Below are 19909 nucleotides of genomic sequence, written 5' to 3'. Positions count from 1 at the left end.
CAAAAACTCTCAAATGACGGTAAGAGACATCTTTCCCTGTCCACACTCTATTTGGAACATCACCATCAAGTGGAATAAAAGGAGAACGATTGATCAACTCCACTGCAGTTTTTATTGCTTCACCCCAAAAGGATTTCGATAATTTTGCATGAGAGAGCATACATTTGATTATGTCATTAATCGTACGATTCATTCTCTCTGCAACACCATTATGTTGAGGTGTCTTTGGAACTGTTTTCTCAAACCTGATTCCATGTTCTCTACAATACTCTTCAAATGGACCTTTGTATTCGCCACTGTTATCTGATCGAACACATTTCAATTTTCTTCCATTTTCTCTTCTAACACTTGCATGAAAATGCTTGAAGACTCCAAATATCTGATCATTAGATTTCAAAGGAAATGCCCACACTTTTTTAGAGTGGTCGTCAATAAAAGTAACAATATATGATGCACCACCAAGAGATTTACTATCCATCATACAAACATCAGTATGAACTAAATCAAGAATATTTTGCCTCCTATGAGAACCAGTATTATGAAAAGAAACTCTATGTTGTTTTTTAGCAAAACAATTGGTGCAAGTTTTTAGAGACGTACCTTTCACAGAAAGAAAGTTTTTCTTCGCAAGTATGTTGAGTCATTTCTCACTCAAGTGACCGAGGCGCATATGCCATAAATCAGAAGATGCATCTTCAATTGAATTCACTTCTTCCTTGAATAACTTCGTAGGCATCCTATAGAGATAAGTGGAACTTTGCTCTTTTGCAACCACTAGGGACCCTTTGGTGATTTTACATATACCACCACTGTGGCACCCTAAACCTCAAAGTAATATATATCATAATTTATACTAGATTTTTTTTTAAACAACAGCGGATTGTGAGAATGTGCAAGAAAATAAAAACTTTTGTAATTAATTTAGGATATCACGTTTCTCAAAGTACACATGCAACACTTGGAACTTTATTACTCAATTAAAGCAATTTAATCTCAATGAGCTTTGTTTAACTATAAATTCTTATTTTAATTCTAAAAACTTACTAGTACTAAGGCTTTCATATAAAAAGTCGTTTGTAATTACATTACTAAAAAATTAAATTACAACTCTTAATTCCCGGTATCACCTTTCAGAGTGGGGTTTCTCCCAAATTTCAACTTCAAGACTCATTAACCTGTAAGAACTGCGATTTTGCAAACGCAAGGCCAAGTCAGGCAAACGCAAACAACGAAGGAGGTGAGTTTTAAAATCATGTTAATAGTATAATATAAGTAAGAAGAACACACAAACAATCATAATAGAACCGTATCATTACACAAACATTCCTCAAGAAAATATCACGTTAAAAGTCAAAATCACTCAAGGAAAATCAATAAATTTCACTATAACATCAAATCGTCTAAGAGAAATTATCACCACACATGATACATATTAATCACAATAAAACAATCACAATAAAATACAATGTTATGCCTGAGCTTAGACTCTACTTCACAATGTGGTACCATTCTAACTCTGAAGTACTAGGTTAAGAGGCTTGATACTATGCCACCATCTCGGTGGACGGACAATTCAAATTGGCTATGTCCTCATAGATCCCATCAACTCAACCCGAAACACATATATGTGACAGTCGAGGTAAACGTGTGTTGCGTGGTAGCTCCCTACATTTGGAGTGTTATCTCCAAGTCACCTAGGAATTCTCCACCCGAATACCTCCAAGGTCTAACAGTCTTGCCTTAGGGCTCGACAGCAAACCGCTACGATCAGACTCATTCAGTTGTACTTCCTCGGAATCACTAGGCTTATCAGACCCTACCTATATATTGACAAAATAATCTTCACTTCACAATTTATCAATATTTATTGTCTCCCCTCGTTGGCCTATGGTACTCCATTAAGACCTTCATCTCAAACACAAATTGGAATCACAATATTCACATCACAATTTATAACATCACTATCATTAATCACACATCATCATCATCACATAAACTCATCACAAATTTATAGCATCACTATCATCAATCATACAACAACACATATATTCATCACAAATTTATCACATCATCGTTATTAATCATACATTATCCTCATTACATAAAATTATCACAACACATCCATTTTATTATAACATCATTTAAACTCATCTAATCAAACATATGCATAAAGTTAATTCAACAACCAATATCACAATAATATAAAATGTCCAACATTTAACGAAATTAAATCAAATATCACAATAAAATTAAATATCACGCATTTAACGAATCAATCAACACCTTATAAGTATTTCTATTCCAAATTTTAATCTCACAACTTCCATTTTGCAAAATGGAAAATAGCCACTTTTCACACGATCGTTTTGGCGTTGGTTTCACTCAAATCGGACTTACGGTGAAGGAGAACGATGCAAAATAACGAATTTCAAATTTGGAAGAAAATGGAGAAAGTTTTCTGGAACAGTTATCGATCACCGGTGCCAATTTTCTAATTTTCTCCTCCAAGTGCGGCTGGTTCATCTTTCCTACTGTAGCATTGTGCGGCTGCTCTTCAGCTTTTATATTATATTGTAGCCTATTTAGGTTATATTTGACCTTTTATATATACTATATGTAAATTTTATGAGAAATTAATCAATAAAGATTGATTTAGTTGTTAAGGAATTAACTCAAATGTACAATGTAGTTTCAACTTCGTTGATATGTAAATATATTTGTTAGTAACATTCTTAATTACATTTATAGTTACATTAATTGTAGACAATTGAAAAAATGTGCAAAATATGAATATTATAACCATTCATTCAATATCATACACTAGAAGATTTAATTTTAAGCCGATTTCTCGAGTTTAAAATCGAAGTATCCAATTTTTATCAACAACTTTAACTGTTGATTGTGTGGAATTTTTAACTTCAGCAAATTTGAATATAAAATTAAAATAAAAGTTGTTTTCAAAGGCTATTTAAATTCCCAAGAGGCAAGGTTATTCCTGATTTATTGGATCCAACAAAGTTGGACTCATCTGAATATATTAGAGGATTGAATATGCTTAGATGCTCCAAAAATACTTTGCGGGAAAATCCTCTTAACAAAATTTATTAAAAATAAAAACCTCTTATCAAAATTATTATTATTTAGAGGACATGAATGTATCTGGTGGGGGTGATGAACCATGTGTCACTCTATGTGAGAGTATGTGCATTTGTGTACCAAACTATAACAATATTATAAAATAAAATAAATGAGTAATATGTGTGGGGGCAACAGAACAAGTTTGATGAATATTAATTGATAATGTATTGTATTAAATATTTAGAGAAGGTTGTCAGCTACGGTTTTAGACAATGCACAGAAACATGGAGAAGATACATGCAACATAAATAGTATAAGCTAAGTTTGAAAAAAATTTGTTTCATTTGGGGAACATACCTATACCTACATAAGCAAAACAATATATGATTTTGAGGTATATGACACCTGTCCTAAGTTTTGTATGATTGACATGTAAGCATATAAAAAACTTTGATGGAGATAGTAAACCTATATACTATTTTATGTTAAAGTTACTGTGACATTTATGTATCATTTATAATTTGTATATATATATAAGAGCCTTACACAAAAATTAATGTGACGTGAATTAGGTGGCCTAACATAGTTTTATAAAAGGTTCAATTAAAACTAATGTTACAAACCTACAACACTCCATCATTTCACTGCAATTCTTAAATTTTTCAATATATTTCCAAATTTTAGAATTTGATAGTGTTAAAACAACAATTTAACAGTAAAAAATAAGATTAACAAATTCCAATCCAATAATATTATTTACGTATATTAAATAAATATATAGAGTGAATGAGCAACCACCGATTATTTATATTTGATAAAATTAGCTTTCAATAACTTGTTTCAAATTTGTCAACAACAAAAATCTTATGTTTCAACTATTAATGCCAATCACATTCGGCAGCCAACTATATTTTCTTGTGTAATTGACTATTGGGTTTTGGCTTTTGGATTTGGTGCCAACATATGACATGTGATAGTTGGATTAACCTGACATATCAATCGGCAACCATACAAAAAGTTGGCAATGTTTCCGAGGATTGTGAATTGGGATCAAGTGAAACATAACTTCGATATTGGTCAATTTTGTTCCGATATTAGTACATTGTTTATTTCTTAACCTTATGATTATTAAGAGTAATGGATAGCGGTAGTTCTAAATTTGATTGGAAGGTAAATAAAATTTTGATAATGTTGGAATTTACATTTGTTTAAAAAATATGTTTTTTTGAAATTTATTATTCATTTGAATCTCAATGATTTAGTTAATACATTTTTAACTACCGATTAATATATTTTTAACTACCAATTAATACACTTTTTTAGTGTGAATATTATCAGAGTTAGAAAAATTTCAAAATTTAAAAAATACTTAGATGGATATATACATATTATCTACTATGATATTCTCGTATTGATAGTAGAAATTTATGACATATCCTTACGAAATATGATCTAAATTGTTACATATTAGTTAACTTTATCATAAAATCTTATAAAAGTTTAATTTAATGGATTAATTCATTAAAATAAGGCCGAAAGGTCTATAAGTATGTGATAAAATTATTTTCTCAATTATAATCATATTTTGAAGTATTGTAACATAGGTTAAATATATCAAATTAATTTTATAATCTATTTTTCGGTTGGACCCATCTGTATTTTTATCTCTTAAATTTGTTTTGATCCATATTCCATAACCACTCAAAAACTAGATCGTGAGCGAGGCACAATAGATTGCCCCATCAAACTAATTTTTTACTTTTTAAATTAAGTACATAAATTTTAATCTTTTATATTAACTTATCAATCTGGCTAATAATCAACACTTTTTCGTATTAATCTTTGGACTATTTTTATTGGTGGAATAATCTATTAGTCCGCCAATGCATGCATAGAATAAAAAATATAAATAATCTGGAGATTTCCCTTCTCACTCTTATATATTTTCAAAAAAGTTTAAAATTTATTTATTTTTGTCGATTTTAATACTCTTGGGACTAACTAATCCAAGCGAAGTTTATTTGGATCTATCAATTCGGAGATATAAATATTAACTTAAAATTTTTTAGAATTTTTTACATCTTCAAATTAGTTTAGAAGTATAAAAATTATTTAAATTTACATTTACAATTTACGTCTTTAAATTGATCATTTGAAAATGTAAAAAATACTATAAAAAAATTGCAAATTGATATGTACACTTCAAAATTCACTCCGGACAAATTTCTTTTGGATTGGCTAATCTAATGACATTGAAATCAGAAGAAACAAAAACAAAATTTGGAGGACCTTTGAGAATTTAAGGGATGGGAGGAGAAAATTCCCCATAATATTGAGTAATCTTCATACTAAAATTGTCTATATAAATTTGGGTCGTGGTTAAGCCCAATGCAAAAATACCAACATAATGTATGGTCCTTCCATACAATTTGATACAAGAGGCATTGGCTTTAGGCTTTGTTGACTCAACTAATTATAAATAAATAAATATTATAACTATTTATAATTAATTGATTATGTACTTATAATATTAATTATTGATCTATTTATCAATAATTTGGATTAAATGACTTCTTTTCCCACTCTCAATGTTCTCTAAAGTCTCCAATGTAATAACGTTTGAATTTACAATATAAACATGTATTTAGGAGCTTTTGAGAACATTAAAAAATATTTTAATGATACTCAATTATTAGAGTCTAATCCCAAGAGAAGTATGCTCAAAAGTAAATTAAAAATGGGCTCTGATTGTTAGTTACATTGACCCCTCTCAAATTGAATTCCAAATGCACTTTCTTTGTTAGTTACACCAACCACTCAGACAAAGCATTAGCTTTGACTTATTAGATACCAAAACCATACTTAAACGGTAATTATACATCCACCCTCCATTATTTACTCACAAAATGTAAAAATAAATTGTACATCCACGTGCGTTTTGGTAATTAAGTTGGTCAATCAAGGTCACTTTGCCTCCTTTAAAGGAGTTTTTATAGATATAACTAGTTCATTACTTTCTATTTAATTTAATTATAGGACGTTAGTGATATTTCTTCGCCTTGTTTCGTTAATTAACTGCATTACCTCTTAAAAACAAGAAAGACAGCAGGCTTAACAAACAATTCTTATCCCAAATTTGTAGACTGGACTTTATCAGGTCCGTTGGACAGGTGATTTTAGCCCATTGTGAGTTAAATTTGGCTTCAACTTTTTTAGGTGATTGTTATCCATCTCCATATTTATTTAAAATGTGTAAAACAAAACTACCAGATTAAAACTTCTGATATATCATTGACTCCATTTCTTCACTACTTTTTCCACAATCAAAATTTTAAAATCCAGTAAACTGTCCGAGAATTATAGGGCAAGAAGAGCATCCACCACTTTTTGAATTACATTTCCTCAGCCTAGTTAGATTTTTCACTAATAGAAACGACTCAAACTGATCCGAGCCCAGTCTCTTCCTTTTTTGTAAGCATAATTAATTGGTGATTAGTATTTCGCTCCTCATTTTTCTCACAAGATATTAAATACACTGCCAGAAGGTAGTATATTTCACTCAATCTTTCACTTCGGAAACAGCTTCCAGTAAGTTATTAATTTCAGCAAAGTGATTTGCAAAACTTTTTTAAATTATTAATTTCAAGAAACAAAAATGTCACTGATCTAGCTCACCACACTACAGGCCGTCCGTCTTACAATGGGGACTTGTTATGGATTAAATAGCTACCAAATTAAGTATTACATCAAAGAAATTGGGTAAAAAAAATGCAGTTCTCGCTTTAGCATGCTTCAACTCTACATACCGTATCCTGAGAAAGAAAGAAAAAAATAGCAGTGTCAGCCAACATTTAGAGAACAAAATACAGATGATTTTACAACAATGCATGCGTAAGGAAATTGACAGTTTTAACGTATTAATGCAACCTCTAATGGCCCGTTCAAACTACATACCTGAATTGTCCATGGGGTTACCAGCAACTACAGGCTCAGGTTCCTTTATCTCAACAACAACACAGTCTGACATTAAGAAGGTTTTGGCAACAGAGGATGCATGTTCTAGGCAACATCTGACCACCTGTACAAGAGTAAGATGATGCTTTAGTTAATCAAAAATTCACATCAAGCATACATATCATGTCACACAGATAGAAACGTGCATAATAAATCTATGTTCATAGAAGCCTTTTAGAGATTAAACCAAATACTAAGCAATGTTATCAATAGTGTTTTGCAGAAAATAGCGAAATACCAATTAATGTCACACAGATAGCATTGTGGTCAACTAGCGGAGGCCGCATATTATGGGGAATGGAGCAATACAAATTAAAAAGTAAATTGTATATAAATAAAGGCAGGTTGCATACAAATTAAAAAGGGAATGGAGCCAAAGCATAACTTAAATAGCAGAGGCCGCATAGGAGTATTATTCACCGATTCTTCAGTTTTTCTATTATAAAAATAGGCCATGTTTGGCACTCAGCAAAATATTCAGCTCTATTATTAAAGAAAAAAAACTAAAATTCTATTTTTTCCACTACTGCCACTATTTCGGCTTGCATAAATCAGAACAGCTGCTGCTATTGTCCTCATAGCGACACTAGGATAGCGTCACGGTTTTCGAAACGGATTCATCAAAATACGCTATGCTATAGCAATATATCGTCACTATTGCCGCTATTTGACAACACTGATACTAACAAGAATAACTCAGCTGTTTCTGAGCTGAAGTTCAGAGACACAAAATTTTGGCATTCCAACCTAAATCTAAGATCCCAATGGAAGATGCCGGCGTAGTAAAAAAAACATCTGTTTAATTGATTAGAAGGGCAACTTAAGACAGATGAAAATTAACATGCAGATAAATTAACAACAATACAATGCTCAACCAATAAATCACCTTTGTAGGATCAATGATCCCAGCAGCCATTAGATCTTCATATTTGCCAGTGGCAGCATTATAACCATATCTTGTATTGTCGCTGGACAGAACCTATCCAACACACAAATTACATCAGCACAAGCACAATGATTACATCAGCACAAGCACAGTGATTAATGAGGCATTCCAAATTAAACTGATTTATATACCTTCTCACTCACAACACTGCCATTTACACCAGCATTCTTTGCTATTAATTTCAGAGGGTAACTAAGAGCTCTTTTAACAATGTCTGCTCCAACCTGCGCCATGTCATCATTGTAAATTATAAGGCCATAATCAGAGTCATGTTAAGTAATAAATAGTGATATTAGTTAAGATAAAAGAACAAGTTAAGAGCACTGAAATATCTTAATATAAGAAAAACTTTCTTGCCATATCAAACAATGACTCACTTTTTCTTCATCATTTGCAAGGGTGTCTTTGATTGCTTCCACCTTTGATGCAAGTCTGAGCAAAGTGCACCCACCACCAACAACAATACCTTCCTCGACAGCTGCCTGATAGTCAATAAAATATTAGCTCTAGAACAAGAAAAATAATTAAATAATCAACATTTTGGGAAAGATAAATGTCACCTTTGTAGCATTAAGAGCATCCTCAACTCTCAATTTCTTTTCCTTGAGTTCCGTCTCAGTTTGTGCACCAACCTAAACACGGATATAACAAACTTGCACAAGTTAAGATGACTTGCACAGATGGATAAGGCTAGTATATTATCAAGTTTCAGTAGGCTCATTACCTGTATTACAGCCACACCACCAGAAAGTTTTGCAATCCTTTCGTTTAGCTTCTCCTTTTCATAATCTTGTTCGGCGACCTGTATAATAAGCAAATATTTCATTAGAGCCAGAGGAACAACATCAATCTCTATTAATCTTCTTTAAGGAGAGACTCTACAAAGTTTTTCCATATATGTGGCCAGTCATGTGGATGTCTGTGGTGACAGTGTCTAATTATCTCCCTAATGTTCAGCATATAAGTCCTAAACTCCAAAACTTTTATCATTTGAGAAGCAGATGGAGAGAGAGAGAGGGGTAAACCTCGATTTGGTTCTTAATTTGTGAAACTCTCTTATTAACTGCTTCCTGGGTACTTCCATCACCAACAATTGTGGTTGTATCCTTGGTGAGCACCACCTTGGAGGCATTGCCAAGAACCTCTTTGCCAGCTTTGTCTAAGGTAAGGCCAACCTCCTCTCTAATAACGGTACCTATAAGTGAATCGGGAAGATGCATTTTGTTACCAACAGATGGATATACCAAAAAAAAAAACAAGCAAGGAGAAAAGGTGCACTTCAAAACTGAACAGAAAAATAGTCACAACATGAAACATTTAAATTTTAATACCTCCTGTCAAGATGGCAATATCATCAAGGTATTGGCTTTTTCTTTCTCCAAATCCAGGGGCTTTAAGTGCTGCAATCTTCAGTGATCCTCTAAGTCTGTTCACAACAAGAGTTGCTAAAGCTTCTTGTTCAATATCCTCCGCAATAATCAAAATAGGAAAGCCACTTCTGATGGCATCCTCCAATATGTTAATAAGATCCCTTGCATTGGTAATCTTTTTGTCAACTAATAGCAACTGCATAACAAACATAGCATACAAATTTCTTAACTAAATAGATAAGGCAATCTTCAAAATAATTAAAAGTTACACAAAAGAAAAACAAATGATGTACCTTGCAGTTCTCATATTCAACAGACATTTTCTCACTGTCGGTAACAAAGTAGGGTGAAATATAACCACGGTCAAATTGCATCCCCTCAACAACATATAAACTGTTCTCGGCACTCTTCCCCTCCTCAAGTGTCACAACACCCTTTCTACCAACCTTACTCAATGCTTCAGCTATCATTTGACCAACCTCATAATTGTTCCCTGCACTGACTGCTGCCACATCTGCCAATTCACTATCTTCAACCTGCAATCCACACAATCACAACTCTTCTAAGTCAAAATAAAAAAGACAAGTCAAATAATTGCTAAGCAACGATAAAATATGCAAGCAAATGAGAAGCTTAAACACACAGATACACAAAGGAGCAATCAGAAGAAAAATGCTACACCTCTTTTGACATCAGTTTAAGCTCAGCCACAAGAGCTTTCGTTGTCTTCTCAATGCCACGTGTAATGAGCACAGGGTTTGCACCAGCTGCAACAACCTACAAAATTTAACATGAAATGAGGCCCTAAAGCGTAACAATAAGAAAAACCAAACCAAACAGTTACTAGTTACTTATTCTACAACTCTAATCAAATAACAAACTTACCTTTACACCTTCTGCAATTAAGCCCTGAGCTAAAACAACAGAGGTTGTGGTTCCGTCACCTGCCAAGTCATTTGTCTTGGCAGCTGCCTGTCTCACCAACTTGGCACCAATATTCTCAACTGGATCCTCCAACTCAACCTTTTCAATCCAATTACAAATAAAAAACATCAAAACAAACACACACATAAATAATTCACCAAAACAACAATCACACTAACATGAAAATTAAGTAAGAAACTTACCCTAAACTCATAAAATCAGATAAACATTCAAATTAAGTAAAAATCTTACAACCTAAACTCATACAATCACATAGACATTCAAATTAAGTAAAAATCTTAGAACCTAAACTCACACAATCACATAACATTCAAATTAAGTAAAATTCAATTTCTTACTATAACATAAACTCATACAATCAAATAAACATTCAAACTGAGTAAAATTCTTAAAACATAAACTAATACAATCAAATAAACATTCAAATTAAGTAAAATTCTTAAAACCTAAACTCGTGCAATAAGTCCTAACATACATAAATAGATTGAAAAGAAGCTTCAAATACAAACCTCTTTAGCAACAGTAACACCATCATTAACAATTTTAGGTGAACCATATTTGCTCTCGAGAACAACATTTCTTCCTTTAGGACCAAGAGTAACACCAACCAGATCCGCAAGCTTGTTCACACCATTCTACAACAACAAACAAAAAAAAAGCAACATATCAAAAACGCAAATTTCAGAGTGGTTTCAGCGTCATTTTAAAACCATAACTGCATATACCTGAAGCTTTTTAATAGCGGAACCATCCTTATTGAAATGCAACTCCTTGGCCATGGCGGAAACCTTAACGTGACGATTCTTCCTCGCGAGAACGACTTTATTGGAACTCCTTTTGCCGGCGGCGAAGGGGAAGGAAGAAATGGTGGCGGAGGAAGAGAGATTGCAAGATGAGGTTGCTGAGAACGTTGAAGCCATGGCTAATTGAATTGAATTTGGGGGAAAATTGAAAATAGAGTTAGGGTTTAAGAATGGGTTGGGTTTTGGATAACGAAGATTGTTGTAGGTGGAAGGAGTTGAAGAATAAGTGTGGGATTGGGTTTTTATTGTGAATGAAGATGAAATGAACGAGGATGAGTAAGGATTTGATCTTGAAGGTTCTGTTGAGTTTGGACCGTTGGATTGTAACGAGTGTTTGTCTTACCTTCTAATGGAATGGTCTAGAAGCTTTATTGATTAATATTGCTACTATGAGTGAGCGACAATAGAAGTTATAGTAGTATTATTATATTGTTATCATTTTTTGGTGACGAAATATTATTATAAATAAATCTTAAAATTTGTTAAAATATGTTTCGTTAGACTATACAAATTTATTTATTAAAGTGGTTACAACAAATTCTTAGTGAGACTTAAGACAATAAAAATCAGGAAATTAAGACAAAAATAGGGCAATTAGTATTCATTTGAATAAAAAAACAAAATTAATTAATTAAGAAAAATAAGATTTAAAGATAATTTTTACTTTTTTGAAATAAAAAATTTAAATTATATTCTAATTGATGATTATAAAATCAAACACAAAATTCTTAAATGAATCAACACAACTAGCAACTTTTGGAATCGTATTAATTTAAGTAATTTTTTTATTGGATCAATTACTTCCAAATACATACATAATTCAAGTAATATAGTCAAATATAATAGGTATATATACTCACTCTAATCTTAAATATAAACAATTTACAATTAACAAAAATATCAACTTTGGTTGAAAACATTTAAGCTTCTAGTGTTTATATTTTAAAGTGAAATGGAGTATTCCACAAAGTAAAGGAAGTTCAACAAACTTCAAAGGAATATTGATTAGATACAACTACATGCTCAAACGTTAAATCCTAACCACTATAAACAAAAACAACACAATCTAAAATTGGGTTGTCATAATTAACCATAACATCAATGGTATATAAACCGAAGGAAGTCTTGTTCAATTCGTGCATATATCCTCGTCGTATGGCGTCTATGTTGGTCCTCTGTTGGTCACTGACTTCTTGACTAGCATTCAACTCCCTCTCAAAAAACTCCTCACCAACGCTGTATTGTCCTGAATGGTCTTTGATATATACTTATAAGGCATTGGCAGACACATGCGTCTGTTGCTCGTTATGTGTTTACTACTGGGAGAACGGATTGCTTGCTTATTGATGTTGTTGCCTTTACAAGCTCCTAGGTTTCTACACAAGCCCAAAATATGTGATATGAGTGCAAAAAGACTTCATTATCTTTTCAGGGTTCAAAATGTTCTTCGTCGACGATTTTTTTAGTTAATTGACAAATAAAATATTTTATAATATTGTCTTTAATGAACTTTCATCAATTGGATCTCCCCCACCAACATCATCATGCTGATTTGTAAATTAAGAAAGATGAACGAAGGAAAGAAACAAGATTGAAAATATGTATTGTATAAATAATAAATTGATATAAATCACACGATAAATTTGTCTATATTAAAATTCAACTAATATAACCGTAAAAATTATATTTTCTTTTTTTTATTTATTTATTTTAATTTTAACTATCTAATTCCTAAAGAAATCAAACTTAATAATCTAAAATTCGATTCGATTTGAAGTAAGTGGTATCTTTAGTCATATAGTTAGGAGTATATAAATTATCTCCGATAATAATAGTATATAAAAAGTAGTATAATTCAAGCTCAAGCATTATGCATAAGAGGAATGATAATATTACAACCTTTTGGAAACACTTTTTTTACTCACCCTTCATCGTTGATCTACTTCAATTCTAGTATATCACTTGTCTCCTGATCAATTAATCACCTTAAAAAACTGTATTTTTTATGAAAAATAGATCAATCATGACGCGTATATCAAAGTGTATGTTTAAGGGTCCATTGAGTCCAAAAAAAGAAAAAGTCAAGTGTCCATTTAATTTATAAAAATTAATAGAATTTTTTCTAGTAAAGAAACTAATAGAATTGGACAATACAAAAAAATTGTTTTATATTTAATTCCAAAAGTGGTTAGAGAAGGAGAAAAAATATATAAAATAAACTATCATCATTTCTTACACAGAAACACCTACTTTTTTTTATAATTAATAATCGAACTCAACACAAACACCAACACATCAACCACTTGTGTCCGACTAAAATATCGAACAACACCTAATTTATTGAACAGTAGTTTTATATTTTGAAAGAAGAAAAAAAAAAGTATACAATGAGTGAATGCAGCAGAGTAAAGCCACAGAAGTATATGATATAATCAATACATAGAAAGCATGTATCCAAATATATAAATAAGTTCCGAAGAAAAGATAAGCACAAGTCTGGAAGAATTTCCCCATTGTACAATAATAATGAATTAACTTGAACTTAGCTCAAATGAAGAAGAGCAAGTTAATTTATTAATTTCATAATCTTGGTAAAGCACGAGGGTGAGTGCGAGGAGTGTCCCAATCAGCCACAATGTGGTCACGAGTAATTTCTTTGAGTGAACGGCATCCACTTAAAGCCATTGTTAGCTCAAACTCTTCACGTAGCATTTGAAGTACTTTTCTTACTCCTGCTTCTCCTTCAGCTGCTAAGGAAAACACCACTGGACGTCCAATCTAAAAACATTTAACCAAATTTATTTATCATTCTTATTTGCATATAGTTGAGCATGAGTAATATGATATAAATGATGCTTACAAAAATGCCAGAGGCACCAAGTGCTAATGCCTTGAACACATCAGTTCCACGGCGTACACCTCCATCCAAAAATACAGGAACACGACCTTGAGCAGCTTTCACAACCTAACAACAACACAATTTCATTATGATGAATAATGATTTATATATGTATGCAAGTTTCAAAGTTCATTTACCTCTTCTAAGGCACTTATGGTTGCTGGCACATAATCAAGTTGTCTTGCTCCATGATTTGACACTATTATTCCAGCTGCACCATTTTGTACTGCTAGCCTTGCTGCCACATTAACTCATTCATCAAATATTTGATAAATTTCACCTACCATTCACTGAATCAGGTTTTGTTTTCCTTACCATCCTCAGCAGTCAGGACACCCTTGACAAGAATTGGCAGGCTGGTGATTGTCTGAAGCCACTTCACATCCTGCAAATATTCACAAACATGACTCTATATCATTGGAACCTTCAAAGTTTTATTGATAATCTACACTAAAAATTACAAGACCAAAATTGAGCAAATAAATGTGTCTAATGTTTTGTTTGGTTATGTGACATACCTTCCAGCTTAGAGTGCGATCAATTTGACCAGCAACATATGAAGCAAGTCCAGAGTCATTAGCCTAAAAAGAAAAGAACAGTGGTAACAATTTAATTAATGATAGAGGTAAGAAAATTAAACTATAGAATTAGTTTTGTAATAACTGATCTCACTTACTTGGTCCATTTTTCCAAGGTCAAGACCTTCAAAGTTCTTCAAGTTCAAAAATGGTGGCAGAACAAATCTGTAAAAGAAATTTTTATAAGTAATCTTAATTACAATAACTGAACCTGAAATGCTAAAACTCAAACAAATGCTAATCGTATTGGTTTTAGAAAAAGGTCTGCGACAATAATATAAGTAATAGAAAGTAACTTGAATCGATAGGCTCTGACACCATATTATCTTGAACCATTACCGTTGAGAAAGTAATATATGAAGGTTGAAGAGTTGTACCTGTTCTTGATATCAGCTTCTCTACGTCCAAGTCTTGGAGTATCAACAGTGAGAGCAATAGCTTTGAATCCAGCCTTTTCAGCTCTTCTCACAAGCTGAGCAACCACATTCCTGTCCTTATACACCTAAACAACATAGAGCCATTGGATGTAAGAAAAACAACCTATTGCATCAACAATATAACTGAGAGAATGGTTTTTTTGTAGCTCACATATAGCTGGAAAAAGCGAATTCCAGGTCCTGTTGAAGCCACTTCTTCAACACTTGAAGTAGCCCATGATGACAATGTCTGAAAAGAATCAACAACTTACTCATATAAGAGCTTATCCTATAATATATACAGTTTAATAAGTGCTTATCCTATAAGAACTTATGAATATATATATATATATAGTCCTAAATGCATAATTAAGAATAGAGATTAATTGGTATACAATGATAATGGAAACCTTTTTTTACACATGCATTCAATTAAATTATACCATGATGTCACTTCGTTATGTCAGTTCCTAAAATACTCCCAAAATATCTACATTGTGAGATTTTGATTAAATGCATGTGTAGAAAAAGTTATATTGACAATGCATACAAATTAAATCCTTAAGAATAATATAAAACATAAAAGAGAAAAGTACCATGATGGTTCCAGCAGCTGATGCAGCTCTTGCTGTTGCATATTCTCCTGCACAAGAAAAAAACATTGTTCATATATCATCCAACACAAATCTATGTTATTGATCTAGCAATGTTTTAACAAGCAAAGGAGATTAAGAATCATACTATTTAATATAAGAACATCAACAAATTTAATACTCTATCAGTCAGCAGAATGGTAAAAATAAGCTTAATCTCTGCAGAATTTCATATCATACATGATTTCTCATGAATTCTTTTCTTCTAACAAAATATTGCACAACACAACCACAACTGAAAATTTCATAAATTTAAAGAAGAAACAAATGTTACCCTCAGGATGTGCCATTTTCTGCATGGCAGTTGGAGCAATCATGATTGGCATGGATATTTTGAATCCTAAGACAGTTGTTGCCATGTCTATCTTGCTCACGTCGATAAGAATCCGCGGCCTAAACCTGTATTTGTTTGTCAAATCATATAGTCCTAAATGCATAATTAAGAATAGAGATTAATTGGTATACAATGATAATGGAAACCTTTTTTTACACATGCATTCAATTAAATTATACCATGATGTCACTTCGTTATGTCAGTTCCTAAAATACTCCCAAAATATCTACATTGTGAGATTTTGATTAAATGCATGTGTAGAAAAAGTTATATTGACAATGCATACAAATTAAATCCTTAAGAATAATATAAAACATAAAAGAGAAAAGTACCATGATGGTTCCAGCAGCTGATGCAGCTCTTGCTGTTGCATATTCTCCTGCACAAGAAAAAAACATTGTTCATATATCATCCAACACAAATCTATGTTATTGATCTAGCAATGTTTTAACAAGCAAAGGAGATTAAGAATCATACTATTTAATATAAGAACATCAACAAATTTAATACTCTATCAGTCAGCAGAATGGTAAAAATAAGCTTAATCTCTGCAGAATTTCATATCATACATGATTTCTCATGAATTCTTTTCTTCTAACAAAATATTGCACAACACAACCACAACTGAAAATTTCATAAATTTAAAGAAGAAACAAATGTTACCCTCAGGATGTGCCATTTTCTGCATGGCAGTTGGAGCAATCATGATTGGCATGGATATTTTGAATCCTAAGACAGTTGTTGCCATGTCTATCTTGCTCACGTCGATAAGAATCCGCGGCCTAAACCTGTATTTGTTTGTCAAATCATATTTTTAAGGACATTAATATTTGTTTATATATTCTAAGAAACATAATTTGGTAACTTAGATACTGTAAAATAAAAATTATGTAAAATCTTACAAAATTCTTGAAAAGGCATTTCTGTTTTCTTGCAAAGTCCACTGGTCCTCTGCACCAGATGCATAGTAATCAAAAACCATCTTTGGTAATTTCTGCTTTGCAACAGCTTCATACTCAGTCACATTGGTAATCTCCATTTTCAAAGGTGTTTGTTGATATTTTCCTTAAGGAATCCTGCAGGTTATAAATATACACATAAAAAATTATGTTTTTAGATATCAATTATTTCATCATAATCAGATACTAATTTTGTAATACTAGGAAAATATTTGAGGCTGGTTTCTGTGGAAATTTGATAAAAATTAAAAGTTCTTGATTTTGGACATTGAAGAGTGAAATAAACACTTTGGATGCAACAAAAATAAATTTCAAGTTGAAATTAATACTTAAGAGAAAAACTAGTAGCAGAAGAAGAAATGAAAAAGAAAAAAAAATACATGTTTAAGGATTATAATGAAAATATCTTTGCCTAGAAAATAAAGCCTATTTTGTACATTTATCCTTCAATAATTCAACATATATGACTAAAGTGCTCTTAATAATCTAATATAAACAAACCAAAAGAATAAATTTTTTTTTGTCTTAATCATTCGGTTTCCAATAAATAAAGTTTCTGATAATATGAAATTCAAAAGGGAGAGGTAAGTAAAAAATTTCACTACCAAAGTCATAAAATATAAAATTTCCTCAACCATGTGGAACAAAAAGCATAAGTATACATATGTATACTATAGAAAGGAAGAAAAAGAAGAACAAAAGCAAAAGCAAAAACAAAGAAGATTGGTGCTATGAGTTGTTGTCTAACCACAAAACTTAATTATGAATGTTGAACACACACAAACACTACTCTTCAATCTTCATTTCTTATAAAGAGTGAGTTACAAATAATCATATAATTAATAAGATCATGTGAAAGTGATACAAATGAACATGTAAACAAACTAGTACACATAACATGATTTGAAAACAAAAAACAAACCTTACTTTCCAAAACTAAGCAAGAGTGTGCATGTAGAGGGAGAGGAGCTCCTTAGTGAGAAATTATAGAAATAGAATGAAATGAAAAATAACAATAGTTGATAAATACATAATAATAATAGAATAAAGACAAAGTAATGAGGGGGCCTCATAATTTTGTTGTAATGTGTATCAAAAAAATTTCAAGTGGATGAGCTTTTGGAGGTGAGAATTATTTTGAACCAAATCTCATCAACAAAGTGTGGTGGTTTTTAGCCACAAACAACTTGTGTGTTTCAAACCATTCTTTCTTTTTTTCTTTTCTTCATTATCATCCTCATTTCTAAATATGAAAAGAAAAAAATTATATCAATAAAAAAAAATATATGTGAAACTATTATCTTTGTCATATATGTTTGGAGGAGTCTCGAAAATTGAAAGAATAGTGCATCTATCTTTATATCAATTTGCCATTGGCCATGAATGATGATGCAATGATAATAATACAAGTGGGTTTATCAACGGATACAAACCTGATTATGCTTATAGATAATGTAATAAAATAAAATAAAAATTGCATTGTCATTCATTTGTCATCTTACAAAGAGAATATATGTTATCAGATAATTTTAGTAGTTAGAATTTAATTACTATGCCTTAATTGTAATTACACTCTTATCCTCAAAAGCGGGCTATTATAAGATATCTATCTTAAACTTTTTTATGTTGAAAATTTTACATGACCACTCTTTTGAGATAATGTTTTGATACATATCCTAATTATTATGTAATTATTAAATTTTACTGATTGCAATTCAACCATATACGTTGATTTTCTTAGATGTTACATCTCTCACTGACTTTATGATTGGATTCTCATCTCTTTCATTTTCCATCTTATAAAATTATGTCTCGCCTCTTCTTTTTTACTTGCACAATTTTAAAAATATAAAAACCCGATACTTTTATAGAGAGATAATTTTAAATGACTAATATTATAAGTTAAAAATTGTAATATCATCTATTATAAAAAAAAATAATATACATATTATAAAGAATTTATGGTAATAGTATTTAAGTAATTAAGATAATTAAATAGTATTTGAATTATATTCGTACTAACATGGGTAATTTAAATATCTAATTTTGTTCCTAATTTTTGGTATTTATATCGATTTAATCTAATGTTTTATCTTAATTCTAAAATAGTTCTTGATATTGCGCAACATTATTCAACTAAATCCTTCCACTACAAGAAAAACACTATTTTGTGGCCAACTTTATAAATATTTTGTGGTCGAATAAAACCCTCACAAATTAGTGACCGAAAAAGCTCTCACAAATACCAAAATTGAAATTGGTCTTTATTTGTGGCTGAAAAAGCCCTCACAAAATTTTAAACATTTAACTGGATTTTGTGGCTGCCTAAGCCCTCACAAAATCACAACATTGTGATTTTGTGAGGGCTTAGGCAACCACGAAATCCAGTTAAATTTTTAAGAATTTTGTGAGGGCTTTTACAGCCACAAAAAGTAAATTTTGTGAGGGGCAGATCCGTCACAAATGACTGAAATGACATGGCAATTTGTGGCTACATAGGCCGCCACAAAAGCCTATGACCGTTACCTTTTGTGGCTGCAAAAGCCGCCACAAAGGATTAAATATGTAACTGATTTTCTGGCCGCCCAGGCCGTCACAAAGTCAGATATCCGTTACATTTTGTGGCGGCAAAGGCCGCCACAAATGCCCAAACGACCGTTACGTGTTGTGGTCGTGCAGGCCGCCACAAATGCATGTGTTTGTGACCGTTTTGGCCACCACAAATGTCACATAGCCGTTGCTTTTTGTGGCTGTTTTGGCCGCCACAAAAGACCAACTCAATCCTATATATATTACTCCACTCCTCTTTCATTTTTTCACTTCTAACTTCTCTCTAAAACCTCCTTCTAACTATTCTCTCCACCTTCTCTCTACACAAAATATTCATCAAGCTTGATTCAATTTTGGTAAGTAT

At 31.7% G+C, this 19909-nt stretch overlaps 2 protein-coding genes across 3 annotated transcripts; both read right to left on the bottom strand.

Moving 5' to 3' along the window:
- Positions 1 to 6689: 6689 nt before the first annotated feature.
- On the bottom strand, positions 6690 to 11400 carry LOC101512130 (ruBisCO large subunit-binding protein subunit beta, chloroplastic). The gene is made up of 14 exons (XM_012712360.3): positions 11079 to 11400; positions 10863 to 10988; positions 10294 to 10431; positions 10090 to 10185; positions 9702 to 9944; positions 9370 to 9604; positions 9064 to 9233; positions 8763 to 8840; positions 8599 to 8670; positions 8416 to 8520; positions 8170 to 8262; positions 7979 to 8071; positions 7033 to 7156; positions 6690 to 6890 (listed from the first exon to the last, which is right to left on the bottom strand). The coding sequence occupies exons 1-14, from the start codon at positions 11271 to 11273 to the stop codon at positions 6877 to 6879; spliced, it is 1782 nt and encodes a 593-aa protein (XP_012567814.1). The 5' UTR covers positions 11274 to 11400; the 3' UTR covers positions 6690 to 6876.
- Positions 11401 to 13544: 2144 nt separating this feature from the next.
- On the bottom strand, positions 13545 to 18057 carry LOC101512458 (glycolate oxidase). 2 transcript variants are annotated; one of them, XM_012712367.3, is made up of 12 exons: positions 17918 to 18057; positions 16939 to 17112; positions 16700 to 16824; positions 16369 to 16415; positions 15222 to 15299; positions 15011 to 15135; positions 14732 to 14798; positions 14574 to 14636; positions 14371 to 14440; positions 14193 to 14293; positions 14017 to 14121; positions 13545 to 13934 (listed from the first exon to the last, which is right to left on the bottom strand). In XM_012712367.3, the coding sequence occupies exons 2-12, from the start codon at positions 17073 to 17075 to the stop codon at positions 13737 to 13739; spliced, it is 1116 nt and encodes a 371-aa protein (XP_012567821.1). In that variant the 5' UTR covers positions 17076 to 17112; positions 17918 to 18057; the 3' UTR covers positions 13545 to 13736. The 2 variants fall into 2 exon arrangements, with proteins under 2 accessions (XP_012567821.1, XP_027190636.1); XM_027334835.2 differs by lacking the exons at positions 16369 to 16415; positions 16700 to 16824; positions 16939 to 17112; positions 17918 to 18057 and adding exons at positions 15646 to 15692; positions 15977 to 16120.
- Positions 18058 to 19909: the final 1852 nt, after the last annotated feature.

Source organism: Cicer arietinum, chromosome 1 (genome assembly GCF_000331145.2).
Source record: "Cicer arietinum cultivar CDC Frontier isolate Library 1 chromosome 1, Cicar.CDCFrontier_v2.0, whole genome shotgun sequence".
Classification (NCBI taxonomy): domain Eukaryota; kingdom Viridiplantae; phylum Streptophyta; class Magnoliopsida; order Fabales; family Fabaceae; genus Cicer; species Cicer arietinum.
Note: the sequence above shows the minus strand (reverse complement) of the source record. Positions and strands in the feature narration are given on the sequence as shown.